This window comes from Suricata suricatta, chromosome 6 (genome assembly GCF_006229205.1).
Source record: "Suricata suricatta isolate VVHF042 chromosome 6, meerkat_22Aug2017_6uvM2_HiC, whole genome shotgun sequence".
Taxonomy (NCBI): domain Eukaryota; kingdom Metazoa; phylum Chordata; class Mammalia; order Carnivora; family Herpestidae; genus Suricata; species Suricata suricatta.
In genome coordinates, this window is record NC_043705.1 from 89,498,205 (window position 1) to 89,511,392 (window position 13,188).

At 40.2% G+C, this 13,188-nt stretch overlaps 1 protein-coding gene across 2 annotated transcripts in view; it reads right to left on the bottom strand.

Annotated features, from left to right (window-relative positions):
- RANBP17 (RAN binding protein 17) overlaps positions 1-3,799 on the bottom strand; it is a 302,368-nt gene extending 298,569 nt beyond the window's left edge. For both annotated transcript variants that reach the window (XM_029942874.1, XM_029942873.1), the window contains exon 1: positions 3,722-3,799. In XM_029942874.1, coding sequence (XP_029798734.1) covers positions 3,722-3,739 — 18 coding nt within the window. In that variant the 5' untranslated portion in view covers positions 3,740-3,799. The remainder of the gene's footprint in view (positions 1-3,721) is intronic.
- Positions 3,800-13,188: the final 9,389 nt, after the last annotated feature.

Genomic DNA, 13,188 nt, shown 5'->3' on the forward strand with positions numbered 1-13,188 from the left:
GGAGACACAGAATCCGAAGCAGGCTCCAGGTTCCGAGCTGTCAGCACAGAGCCCAATGCAGGCTCAAACTCCTGAATCGTGAGATCATGACGTGAGCCGAAGCCGGATGCTTAACCGACTGAGTCACCCAGGGGCCCCTAGAACAATGTTTTCTAACCGTGGCCTTCAGTGCCCTGGATGTCTTCAGCAGCTTCTTTGGGAATGAGAGTGAAAGCTTTGGAATCTGCCACCTCCTTATTGACCCTGAGCAAATTATTTAATCCTTCTATACCTCGCTTTTAACACTGAGGTAGGAATATCCACTGTCCAAAGTAATTGTGAAGAGTAAGGTAGAACACAGAAAGCTTAACCCAGTGCCTAGCACACAACAGACTGACAATAAATGGTAAATAATCCCTTCAGTTACTGATAAATTATAAAACACTATATTGGTCTTCCATCTATAGTTTCTCCCATTCAAGTCCATATTGCCAGAATGATCTTTTTCAAACCTCTTTCCCATAATGTTACCATGACACTCATAATAATAGTTCACAATCACATTTAGATTAAATCAGAGAGCTGGCTGGGTTTTAAGAAGCATGGCTGGGGCGTCTGGGTGGCTTAGTCGGTTAAGCCTCTGGCTTTGGCTCACGTCATGATCTCATGGTTCATGGGTTCGAGCCCCGTGTCAGGCTTTGTGCTGACAGGTAGCTCAGAGCCTAGAGCCTGCTTGGGATTCTGTATCTCCCTCTCTCTCTGACCCTCCCCTGCTCGCTGTCTCTGTCTCTCAAAAATAAACAAAAAACATTAAAAAAAAAAAAAAAGAAGAAGAAGCATGGCCATCATCCCTGCTTCTAGAACAATTGTGAAAGCAAAAAGATCAACAAATTGGGTACCCTAAAATTTTCCTGATGTTACTTCTTGATTCTCATCTCAATCCCTCTGCTCTATCTTCTTTTTTTAATATATATATATTTATTTATTTATTTGAGAGAGAGAGAGAGCGAGCGAGCACAAGCGCACAACCAGGGAGGGACAGATGAGAAAATCCCAAGCAGACTTCAGACTGTTAGAATGGAGCCCAACACAGGGCTTGATCCCATGTACTATGAGATCACCACCTGAGTCAAAATCAAGGGTCTGACAGTTAATCGACTGAGCTGCCCAGGCACCCCTCAATCCCTCCCTGTTCTATCTTCCTCACTACCCACTCTGTTCCCAGCTCTATCCTTCCTCCTTCTGCCTTCTCCTCCCAATCTGGCTGTCTCTTCTCCGATGATAACCCAGAGCCATTGCTTCCTTTGGGACAGAGCACCCTAACTCACTCACAGCTTCCTAATCAGAATGCATGTAGCCTTGAATGATATGTCTGGGCTGTCGATCCCCTTGCCCTCCACGCAGCCAAGCTCTTGGCTATGAGCAGTTTATGTCAATGAACCAGACCATTACCATTTTTTACGCAGGCCATGATGTGAAAAAGATTGTGAAGCGCCCTAACCTCACCTTACACAAGTCCACATCTACTCATCACCCTAATGGCATAATTTTGGACCATCTACCCTGGTGAGTAAGTGACAGTAAGATACTGACATGAAATAATATAGAATTGTGAGTTATTATGTCTATTCCAACTCTATAGCCTTGTGCAAGTCACAACTGTCCTAAGATTCAGTGGATTCAAGAATACAATGTATATATGTATATATATGCACACCTCTCAAATTAGTTGTGGGGCTCAAAATCTACAATAAGCATCTGAAAAATCAAAATGCTAGGGTCCAGGGGGTATAGCTCAGTGGTAGAGCATTTGACTGCAAAATGCTAGGGACCAGTTATAATTATTAATATTGCTAATAATACTTCAAACTGAAAAATTTCAGAGTCTTTTGGCTCCCAAAACAGTTGGATTTCTTATTTGTCCAACTACATTTTCAAACTGCTGTGAAATACATTCCTGGAAAACCAATACAGGTAGCTTTGGCATTAGCAGCTAATTTCTCCAACAGTCTCCCTGAATCTAAAGAAGACTTCCAGGACTGAGTGATTTACTACTATGCATCATCTTTCTACGTCTGAAAACTTTCAAACTTCCACCACAGTCTTTAATTTACTCTCAAGATTTACACCTGAACTATGAACACCTGATTACCTTTTTACAATCCCTAAATCCTCCCTGTAAGATTTTTCCTGTGAAAATTTCCCAGAGGGCATGTTTACCAAAGTGGAAATAAATAACATTATTTTGACCTGGACACCCTTACAAACAGCAAGGAGTCAAAAGGTAATGTGTGGGGCTCACTACTTCCTGGTCTATGAATCCTGGAGCTGTCAATTACCTGACAGGAGAATAGCTGGCTGGAAAGAAGAGATTCTTTGGAAGAAATCAATAAATAAGAAATGAGTCGGTATGACCACAGGTGGCCCAATGAAGTCTACAAAAGGAACGTGTCACATACAGACACTGTCACCACATTATGAAACTATCTACCCCTCCAAGGACAGTGTAGCTATCCAGCCTCCCCCTCTTTCCTCCCTTTTATAAGAACTTTATGCTCCGGCCAGACCAAACTTCTCACAGTGTGCCATGTTCTTCCACAATTCTTTGCCATAGTTCACATGGTCATTTTGCCTCTATACCCTTCCCCTCCTCTTCAACTAGCTAGCTGCTACAATATTTCAAGACCCACTAGACTGCAAGTTCCCTGAGAGGAGAAATTTTGCTAGAGCTGTCTTCTGTGTCCAACAAAGTAGGAACTCAATAAATAAGTGGACTAATGCTCAAAGAAACTCAAAGCATCCCCTTTGAGAACAGCTCTGCCTCCCTACTTCTCTACACAAACACACACACACACACACACACACACACACACACACGGTTGACAACCCATCTTCAGTGTTCCCGTGGCATCCTGTGGTTAATCCTACCATACATATCATTTTCACATGTATAGTAATTATCTGTGAATTCTATCAGGGCAGGGGTGGTTAAGATGATGTAATCCTTTATCTCAGATCTGTGCACAGTGCTTGAGACACAGTTGGGGAGCTCTGTTTGCTGAATGAATAACTGAATGCATATGCCTGTGCAGCCCGAGAATACGCGAGCCTTCCTACTCAAGCACGCGTCCAGTTCCTATCATCTCCGCGCTCCTTCGGCACGCAGCCCCCGTTTCCTCCTCCAATAAGGCTCCAGCGAAGCACTCCTTCGTAACTCCCTACAGATACAGCCCCTGCCCGCTCCAGCCAATTAAAATCCAATCGCTGCAGGAGCGGCGGACCCCGGCCCCTTCTCGAGCTAAGTAAGTCCCAACCGTGCGGAGTCAGGCGATTGAGCGGCGGCCAGGGACGCGGCGGGAAGGCTGATCCGGCCCGGCCGGGTTCCCACCTGCCTGGGCGCCACCAGAGCCGCCCTTCGCGCGGTGCCCCGAGCAAGGAGTTCGGGCTCCCCCGCCGCGGGGCCCCAACATACGCACCTCCCCCGAAGGGCGAGCTCCGAACCTGGCCCCGGCCCCTCCACCCTACCCCCGAGCTCGGGCCGTCCCCTCCTCAGGCCCGGGCCCTGGATGTGCATCCCAAGCCAGTGCCCCAGTCTCCGGCCGGGGCGGGGGCTGGGGCTCGGACGCCCGGTCCGCGGCCCCGCGGCCTCCGCCACCGTCCTCGGCCTTCAGTGTCCAGATCGCAGCGCCCCGCCGGGTTCCCGGGGCGGCGGAGCCGGGACCGGCGGTGCAAGCGCACTGACCTGGAAGTGCAGCGCCATCTTCCCGGGAGGCGGCGCCGGCCGGCCGCCCCGAGCGCCCAAGGGGAGGGAGCAAAGGCGGGCGCCGCGGAAACCCCAGCCGCCCGCGGGGTCCCTGTGCCGCTGGCTTGATCCCACGTTCGTCGCCTCCGCCGCGCGGCCCCAGCGTTTGAAGCGCTGGACGGGGCGGGGCCTGATGGGGCGGGGCGGGGCCACGGAGACAGCGCTGGGGGGAGGTCCTGAGGGGGCGGGACCTGGGGAAGCTGGGAATCTCAACTGCCCCCAGCGTGGAGGTTTCAACCGCTGCTGCCATCGCAGGTGGGTCATGACCTCTGACCACAACCTAACTGTCAGCCGTGACCCTTGGCTCTTACATCTGATGCCCCCGTCTCCACAACTGTTCTTGTCCCCCAACACCCACTTGCCATGACACAATCATCCATAATTTGATTCCTTCATGTTGTCCTTGACCCCTGACTTCCAAAGTCCAACTTCCATTTTCTTTTTAACTTTATTTGGCTTAAAATTAAGCTGACAGTATCTACATGGTGTTAAGTCGTAAAATTCTAGCTCACCTCTTACTACTTCTTGTCTATATTTCATTGAATATGAACTTGTATTTTACACCAAATGACTCCATTAGAATGAGAATTTATTTGAACAAAAGTAGGTCATAGTCCCTCCTTTGTGGTGCTCTTCATTTCTTAAGCTTGACACTTCCAGTTTGGGGGCATTGTACTTTTGTGTGAAAAATTACTTTAATACTTCTTGTAGCTCAGGTTTACTAGTGACAAGTTCATCCTTTCTTAACATGAATATGTCTTTATTTCACCTATATTTTTAAGGACAGTTTTGCTGGGTATGGAATTCCATTTTGTCTTTAAAAGAATGTCCTCAGCATTTAAAAAAAATATCTTTCTGGTTCTCATTGTTTCTGATGAGAAGTTAGCCATTAGTCTGATTGTTCTTCCTTTGTAGGTAATGCATCTTCTTCCACCTGGCTGCTTTAACTTTCTTCTTTCTGTTTGGTCTTCAGCAGTTTGATGTTAACTCTGTGTGTGTATGTTAACTTGCTTAGGATTCATAGGTTTCCTAAATATGAATTCTGATATTTTTTGTTGGTGTTTGAAAATTCTCATTTTTTTCCTTAAATTCTGCTTCTGTTCCTTTCTCTCTTTTCTCCTTCTGGAACTCCATTGACAGGTATATTAGATTTTTGTGAGTATTCCATATCTCTTATACTCTTTTCTGTATTTTTTGTCTATTTTTCCTCATTGTGCTTTATTAAAAAAATGTTTATTTATTTATTTTGAGAAAGAGAGAGAGAGAATCCCAGGCAGTCTCCATACCATCAGCACACTGTCTCGTATGAGGCTCAATCTCACAAACTGTGAGATCATGACCTGAGCAGAAATCAAGAGTCAGATGCTTAACCAGCTGAGCCATACAGGCACCCTTCTTTGTGCTTTAATTTGCATATTTTTATAGACTATTGACCTGTCACCCAATCAGTAGAAACTCTGCTACTATACAACTCCTCTATTGACTTCTTAACTTTAGTTATAATATTTTCAATTCCAAAATTTTAATTTGAATCCTCCCCTTCCATTCTTTAAACAGATTCTACAGCTCTGGTGAAATTCTTTATCTTCCCTCTATTTTCTTTAACATTTTAATCATATTATTTAAAGCCCCTATCAGATAAGTCTTATATGTGAATCACCTATGGGTTCTTCTGGCTTTTGGTATTTGGTCCTATTTTTTAAGTATGCCTTATAATTTCTTATTGAATGTAAGAAAATGTGGAAGAAAAATTGTAGAGGCTATGGATGATAGCAGCTTTTTCTAAAGAGGATTAAATTTTCTTATTGTAGGCAGATAGAATTCAAGTGAATCACTTTAATCCTATTGAGACTTGGTTTTAGGCTTTTATTTAATTTTTAATAAAAAATGTTAAATTACATTATTATGTTTTATATAATATTATCATATATTATCATACTAAACTTATTATAAGATAAGTTTATTTATTTCAAAAGAGAGAACATGTGATCTTGAGTGAGGGAGGGGTGGAGAGAGGGAGGTAGTGAAAGAATCCTAAGCAGGCTTCTCCTTGTCAGCACAGAGCGAGATGTAGGGCTTGAACTCATGACCCTTGAGATCATGACCTGAGCTAAAATCAAGAGTCAGATGTTTAACCCAACTGCATTACCCAGGTGCCCCTGTTTTAGGCTTTATCTAATTCAAGTTTGTTTCAGTCTTGCCCTTATTCCTAGGTCATGGTTTTTACTAGATCTTACTAGATTTTAAAGGCCTGAATATTTGTCAAGACCCCTCCACCTCCTGGGGTTGAACTCTAGTCTCCATTTCCCCAACACTGTAAAGCTGCTAAAACCTCTGTTCAACTCTTTAGGTGCTGCTGTTCTGCAGAGTTTCTTAAAGCCTTTCTGTGCATGTGCCTCTTAAGAATTTGCTGATGATTTAAGGGAAATTTGTACACAGATCTTGGGGCTTACATTTCTGTAATTTTCTCCTCTCTAGAATTATGGCCTGCAAATCCCAGCTGCTTTTGTTCCTAAATTCTTCTATCTGCTCCTAGCCTACTGAGATTGCTGCTATCTATTTAGCTCTTTACTCCTGCACCAATTCAAAATGCCCTGGGGGTGAGAACTGACCTGAATGTGGATTTTGCCCCTGAGTGCTTTCAGGCTCTCAAGGGTTTAAGCCAATCAAGCCTTGTCTTTATTGGTTGTTCTCTAGTTGCCTCCAAGCAGTAGTTATGTGTGTATATGTATGTGTGCGTGTAGTTGTTAATACACATTAAATTATTGTCAAATTTATATGTAGTTGTTATGTACATATATATTTTTTGTCCTGTTTTTGTAATTGGTTTGAGTGCGAGGACTAATTCAATATAAACTACTCCATTATGACCAGACTATTTGTATCTTCCATTTTTCACCCTAGATTTTCATAGCTCATTTACAGTGCATGAATCTACATCCCATAGCCCAACTCCTAAACTTGAAAATGTTTGATACCCTCATCCTGCCATTTTTGACTCTTATATACCAAAGGTTTTGATTTCTACCTTCTAGTTTCTGTTCCCATGCTTTAGGACTTTTGATTTCCAAGTCTCATTTGTGACTCCCACATCCCTAGCACCAGTGTTGATTTCTGACCTGCCTATTACATCTACCATACAATACTCCATTATTTTAACTGCCTATTGCCTTTGTGGAACTTCTCGAACCCGACCACATTTTTAAGCTATAGTTTTAAGGTAGCATTTCCATGACCTCAATTTTAAGTCATTGGGAGGAGAAGAACAATTACTTGAGATTTGATCATTTGGCTTTTTTTCCCCCATAACTGAATATCCTTGGCACAAATACAGAATTTTGATAAGAACAGCAGCTGACCTTTCTGTGGATTTGCCAGGTAACTCTGAAAATGAAAAGCCAATTATTTCTTTCCTTTAAATTTGAATGACCACTTAAGATTTCTGTTTATAATGAACTCTCCCTTCTGTGTTTTTCTGCCAACAAACTATGCATATAACTTCATATCTTTTTGTCAATTAATAAAAGCTAAGACAGAATTGTGTCCCTACCAAAACTAGCACAAAAGATGCTCCAGGATGACATGTAATTCATTTCTATCACACAACTCAATTAAAGAGGGGCACTTAGAGCTCTTAGGAATTAAAAAAGTATCTTCCTCAGTGGCAACTAGCTTTCTTAAAAAAAAAAAAAGCAAACAGCTGAATCTTTGATCTTTGTATCATTTCAGGAAATTCAATTAACATTTGCAATTCTGGCACCTTAGAAAATTCACCAAACATCTCTGAGCTTTGATTTGTTATTTCTAAGATCAAGATAACAGTAAGTCCGAAATTCAAAGATTTTGTAAGTAGTACCATTGAGATGAAACAGCAGAGCACAGTGGTTAGGAAGATAGACACTGGAACCAAACAACCTGGGTTTTGATGCCCGCTGAATCACTCAGTAGCCTGTAAACTAGGTGAAGTCACTTAACCTCTTCACACCTTTGTTTCCTCATCTGTAAAATGGAGACTAACCATATCTAAGTCATAGAGTGCTGTGATGATTAAATGAATTAACGTATATGAAGTACTTAGTACTTGGCAAATAACAAGTGCTATAAAAATACTAAGCCTTGGGTGGGGGAGAGGGGAAAATGGGTGATGGGCATGAAGGAGGGCACTTGTTAAGGTGAGCCAACTTGACAACAAACTATAATAAAAACTTGACAACAAACTATAATAAAAACTACTAAGTATTATCATCAAATAAATCTATATTCTCTGAATGTCATTTAAAATGATATTCTTAGTGAAATGAATTATAATTTTAATCAAACAAATTATTCTAAAATATTTCAGTTTATAAATTTACAGTTAATCTGGATATGTCCTCATTGTCCCTCCTAAACTACCAAGCTCTTCTATCCTGGAGAATATTGAAAGGCTGTGACATTACCTCCATCAACAGCATTTCAGGGCACCTGAGTAGCTCAGTTGGTTGCGCTTCCAACTTTGACTCAGGTCAGGATCCCACCATTCATGAGTTCAAGCCCCACACCTGGCTCACTGCTGTCTGCGCAGAGGCCGCTGAGGATCATCTGCCCCTCCCCCACATGCACTCTCTCAAAAATAAATAAACATTAAAAATAAAGTAAAAACAGCATTTCTATTTCCTGTTTCCATAACAGGACTTATGTGAGACTAAACTATGGGACTGAAACTTCAAAATATCCAACTAAAATTCACACTTTGTCTATACTTAAAATGTAAAACCTATGATCAATTATTTGCTTTCATAGCATATAAACAAAAAATAGTAAACATTGGTATACACTTCCCTTAACTTTTTGTACAAATGTAATTTTATTAAATGCACTTAGTAAGATTATTTAATATCTCTGTAAGTTTTGGGAATCCATCAGAAGGCAGGCAAATGAGACAAACAGGAGGAGAATGCATCTAAAAAATTCACATTTATATAAAACTCCTCCAAAACACAACAGCTGTATAAAATATGTATATTGTATGTATATATTTATTTTGTATTGGTGGATAACTATATTTTTTATTTTATCAACTCATTAACATTAAACTCCATTTATTTAAATATTCAATGTGAAATCAGAGTTACACATTTCTTCTCCTCTGGTGAAATAAGTCAGTTGTTGCACAATCTTTATGATTACACACATACTAAAAACTATACACATTTTTTTTCTTTAAATGATTTTACAGTTTTCACATACTGGCAATAATAAAGGTATACTGCTATGTACTAATAATGCTGTCATTTTGACAAATAAAAATGAATATTTCTCATTTTGTACATTGCGTTATGTTACTTGCATATGAGTTCTTGCACATAAAAATAAATAGTTTAAAGCATTGATTACATCAGGAAGATAGCGATATTATGTTAACTATGTAACCCTAAAGTTACCACTGAGCAGGATCATAGTAAAATGTCACCTGACATGCAGTGCTATTGGATAAATAAAGTAGTATGCCCATTCTGGAAAGCAATTTGCAATATATATCAAGAATGTTGACAATGTTTGTCATCTTCCCCCAACGTGTAGAAAGGGTTGCTAAGAAAAGAACCTAAACTGCGCACGTGCGCATGCACACACACACACACACAGAGTTTTATATATGAAGGTATTTATTAAAGCATAATTTAAAATAAGGAAAAGCTGGAAACATTAAGTAAATTATGGTACAGCATGTGGGAAATCCTATATAGTCAATGAAGATTATATTTATGGAGAGTTTTGTAAAAACATGGAAAATGCTATGGTAAGAGGTTAAGGGTAAAAGCCAAATGGAATGGTATGTCATTTCCATCAAATGAAAAAAGGCATAGAAAAAAGTAATGAACATTGTGCAAACAAATGTAAACAGTGCTATCCTCTGAGTGGTAGAATTAACAGGTGATATTTTTCTTCATGTGTCTGTATTTTCAAGATTTTCTAAAATGCACATTGTCCATTTTTATAATCAGAGAAAAACTTTGATGTAATAATAATAACCCTAAACAGATTACTGTTAATGATCACTAAAGAAGCACTTATTAAAGAAGTGCTTGTGGGAGCTGCATATATGTGGGTAAAAGGCCAATTGGAAAAGGTGAGTTTGACCAGACAGCTCTATTGCTACAAATCTTTTTGGTATAAGGGAAAGTGGGGGGGAGGGGGTGCAATTTAAAAAAAAAATAATGCAATCTTAAACTGAAATGAATATAAGATGTGTCAACTCTAGGCGAATAGGGCAGAAAAAAAGAGCTATCACTGGCCATAGCTCATAGCACATGGCTACTTCTCAGAAATAGACATTTCCCCATTTCCAGTGCTTTCTTCTGAAAACTTTCTATAAAATATATTTAGTCCTTTTCAATGAAAGCAATACGGTTTAATTGTTTTTAGAGTGAAATTAATTTGGACTAAAATATAAATTAGATCTCTCACACACTAATATTACTTTGAATGGGCAAAAGCTATACCATCTCTTGAAAGCTAAGTCCATTCATTAAGGGTCCACATTCTCCTTTTGCCAAGAGTTATGTTTTAAATTTACCACGAGGATACCCAGCTGACATGGCAAATCTCTTACTGTATGGAAAATGAACATGCCTAATAGCTCAAGGAAAACCTAGTCGTCAACTTTTCTTTCTCCTTTCTTCTGCCTCACGTCTCCCCTTCCCCAACTCACATTCATGCCATTCCCAAGATTAGATTACTGCCGAGGAGCTAAGAGAAGATCAGTCAATACTAATGCCCACATTTAGTCCTTTCCAATTGTGGAAACTTATTTTAAAAGAGTATCTCCATCATTTTTTCCTTATTGTAAAAGAAATCCACGATTTTGTATAATGTTTAGTGGTACAGAATTGTATAAAATCAAAAGTGAAAGTTGCCAAGAATGTCAACTGCTGATTCTGCATACAATTTTTTTCATACAAATGAGATCATGCTATATGTAATACTGTTTTGTACCTTGATTTTTCTGCTTAATGATGTATTTTAGATATCTTTCATGTCAGTATTATAGATCTACCTCATTTCTTTTCAAGAACTTAATATTTCAATGTGTGTATATGTCATGATTTATTTAATCAGTCCTCTACTGAGAGAAATTTAGGTTTGTCTACTCTTTTTCACTATTAAAAACAAAGATATAGTAGCAATGTTACATGAATTATCAATATTCTTTATACTAGGAGAGGGAGAAAAGATAACAGTTTGTTCTTGGGGCTTATAAAATACCATTCCTAAAAAAGCTTTCCCAGGTTGGCTTATATACATAAGTTGACCATATAGTTTATTGTTCACTCAGGACACTTTTTTTATAAAGTTGATTTATTTATTCTGAATGAGAAAGAGTGTGCACAAGCAGGGGAGGGGCAGAGAGAAAGAGAGAGAGAATTTCAAGCAGGTTGGCACGCTCAGTGCAGAGCCTGATGCAGGGCTCAAACTCACAAACCGAACTCACAAACCATGAGATCGTGACCAGAGCTGAAACCAAGAGTCAGATACTTAACTGACTGAGCTACCCAGGTGCCCTCACCCAGAATGCTTTTGAGAGTATTAACTGCATACTCTGGGCTAGTCCTAACACCAACCTAATAGTGTGGAGCAAGGTCCACACCCGCTGTCACAAAAGAAGATTAGGGAAGCCACTGGGACAAGCAAGGTGAGAGGGACTTTTGTGTAGGAGGGCTGGTTGATAAGGGTATCCGACCCTGAATGGGGTGAAGAGAGTGACTGTGCATGAGGGTAGTCTGGTCCTTGTTAGGGTGTCAGAGACTGAGCAGGGGAAGACGGTGTCCATGCAGAGTTTTAGCCTATTGTAGAGTTTTGGAGCCCAACTGGTATGAAGATGGTATCCATGCATTGTAAGGTTGGGGGATAGTACTGGACTTTAGAACTTAATAGGTCTGAGCCAAGCATCCATGCAGGAGTTGGGGAGAGGCTAGCTAGAGTGGGGAATCAGAGCCTAAGCAGGTGAGGAGGAGTTTCTTGTAGAGTGGTAACTCTTGGCAAAAGGAGAATGTTGACCCTTAATGAATGGACTTAGGACTCAGACTAAACTCATAGACTGATAAGGATTGTCAGAGCCCAAGTAGGGGGAAAGGATATCTACCCAGGGAAGGAGTTAGCAATGGAGTTGAGAAATTGGTTACATTAGGGAATTGATGAAATAAATAAATATATTAAAAGAGTGGGGGCACCTGGGTGCCTCAGTCTGTTAAGCATCCAACTCTTGATTTCAGCTCAAGTTGTGATCTCAGAGTCCTGGGATCAAGCCCTGCATTGGAGCCTGGCATATTCTCTCTCTCTCTCTCTCTCTCTCTCTCTCTCTCTCTCTCTCTCTCTCTCTCTCTCTCTCTCTCCCCCCCCCATCTTCCTCCCTCCCTCTCTCTCTGCCCCCAGCTCCAATGCTCATATGTCCATAAGCATGCTCTCGCTCTCTCTCAAATAAATAAATAAAACTAAATTAAAATGAAGAAGAATAGTGGAAGCCAATTTTTTCACTGTGGGAAAAGAGAGTTGCAAATACAGAATGGGGGATAACTAGAATGAACCCCGTGGTGTTGGATTGGAACTATCAGTGAAAATCCATGGTTTTCAATAAATAGAGATAAATCTTGAAATAAATTTAGATGTGTGAATATGTGTGTGTGTGTGTGTGTGTGTGTGTGTGTGTGTGTTCCACATATATCCCTACTGAGAATGCCTGAGGTCAGTAGCACTTGAATAGCAATGAACACACACTAACATCCAATAGTATTTGGCTTCTAAATACTATTGTCCATTTACAGGAACCAGGGCTACTTGGAGAAATGGCTGATTCCACATTAAGGCGTGTAAGTACAAGATAAATCTGGAACATACTGTGGTGCCAGAAAGTAAGGAAATCCTCAAAGAATGAATGGGGCATGTCAAAAGGACACAGAATCATCTTGAAGGGGCTTCTATTCTAATTGCAAAACCCAGAACAATTCAGGCATCAAAATAAATAATGATAGTAATAGATTATAACTCATTGAATAAAATAAGAAAACTTAAATAATATACTAATATTATTAGTCCATATGAATATAAGTAAATGAATAAATTGAAAGTTTATAGGAATAAACTTAAATAATATACTAATATTATTAGTCCATATGAATATAAGTATATGAATAAACAGAAAGTATTTCCTCACAAAATACTAATTAATTACAATAAAAAAGTATAACTTGTCAGTCCAGGAGTCTGTCATTTACCACCTTTAATTGAGTGATTAGTGTGGATAACATTAGGAATGGGATAAATCTAAATCATGTGCCACTTGACAGAATGGAATAGGGAAAACACAATACCATCTATGTAAGTCTTGCAGAAGTGCACACCCTGAATCTAATTGTGAGGAAACACTAGAC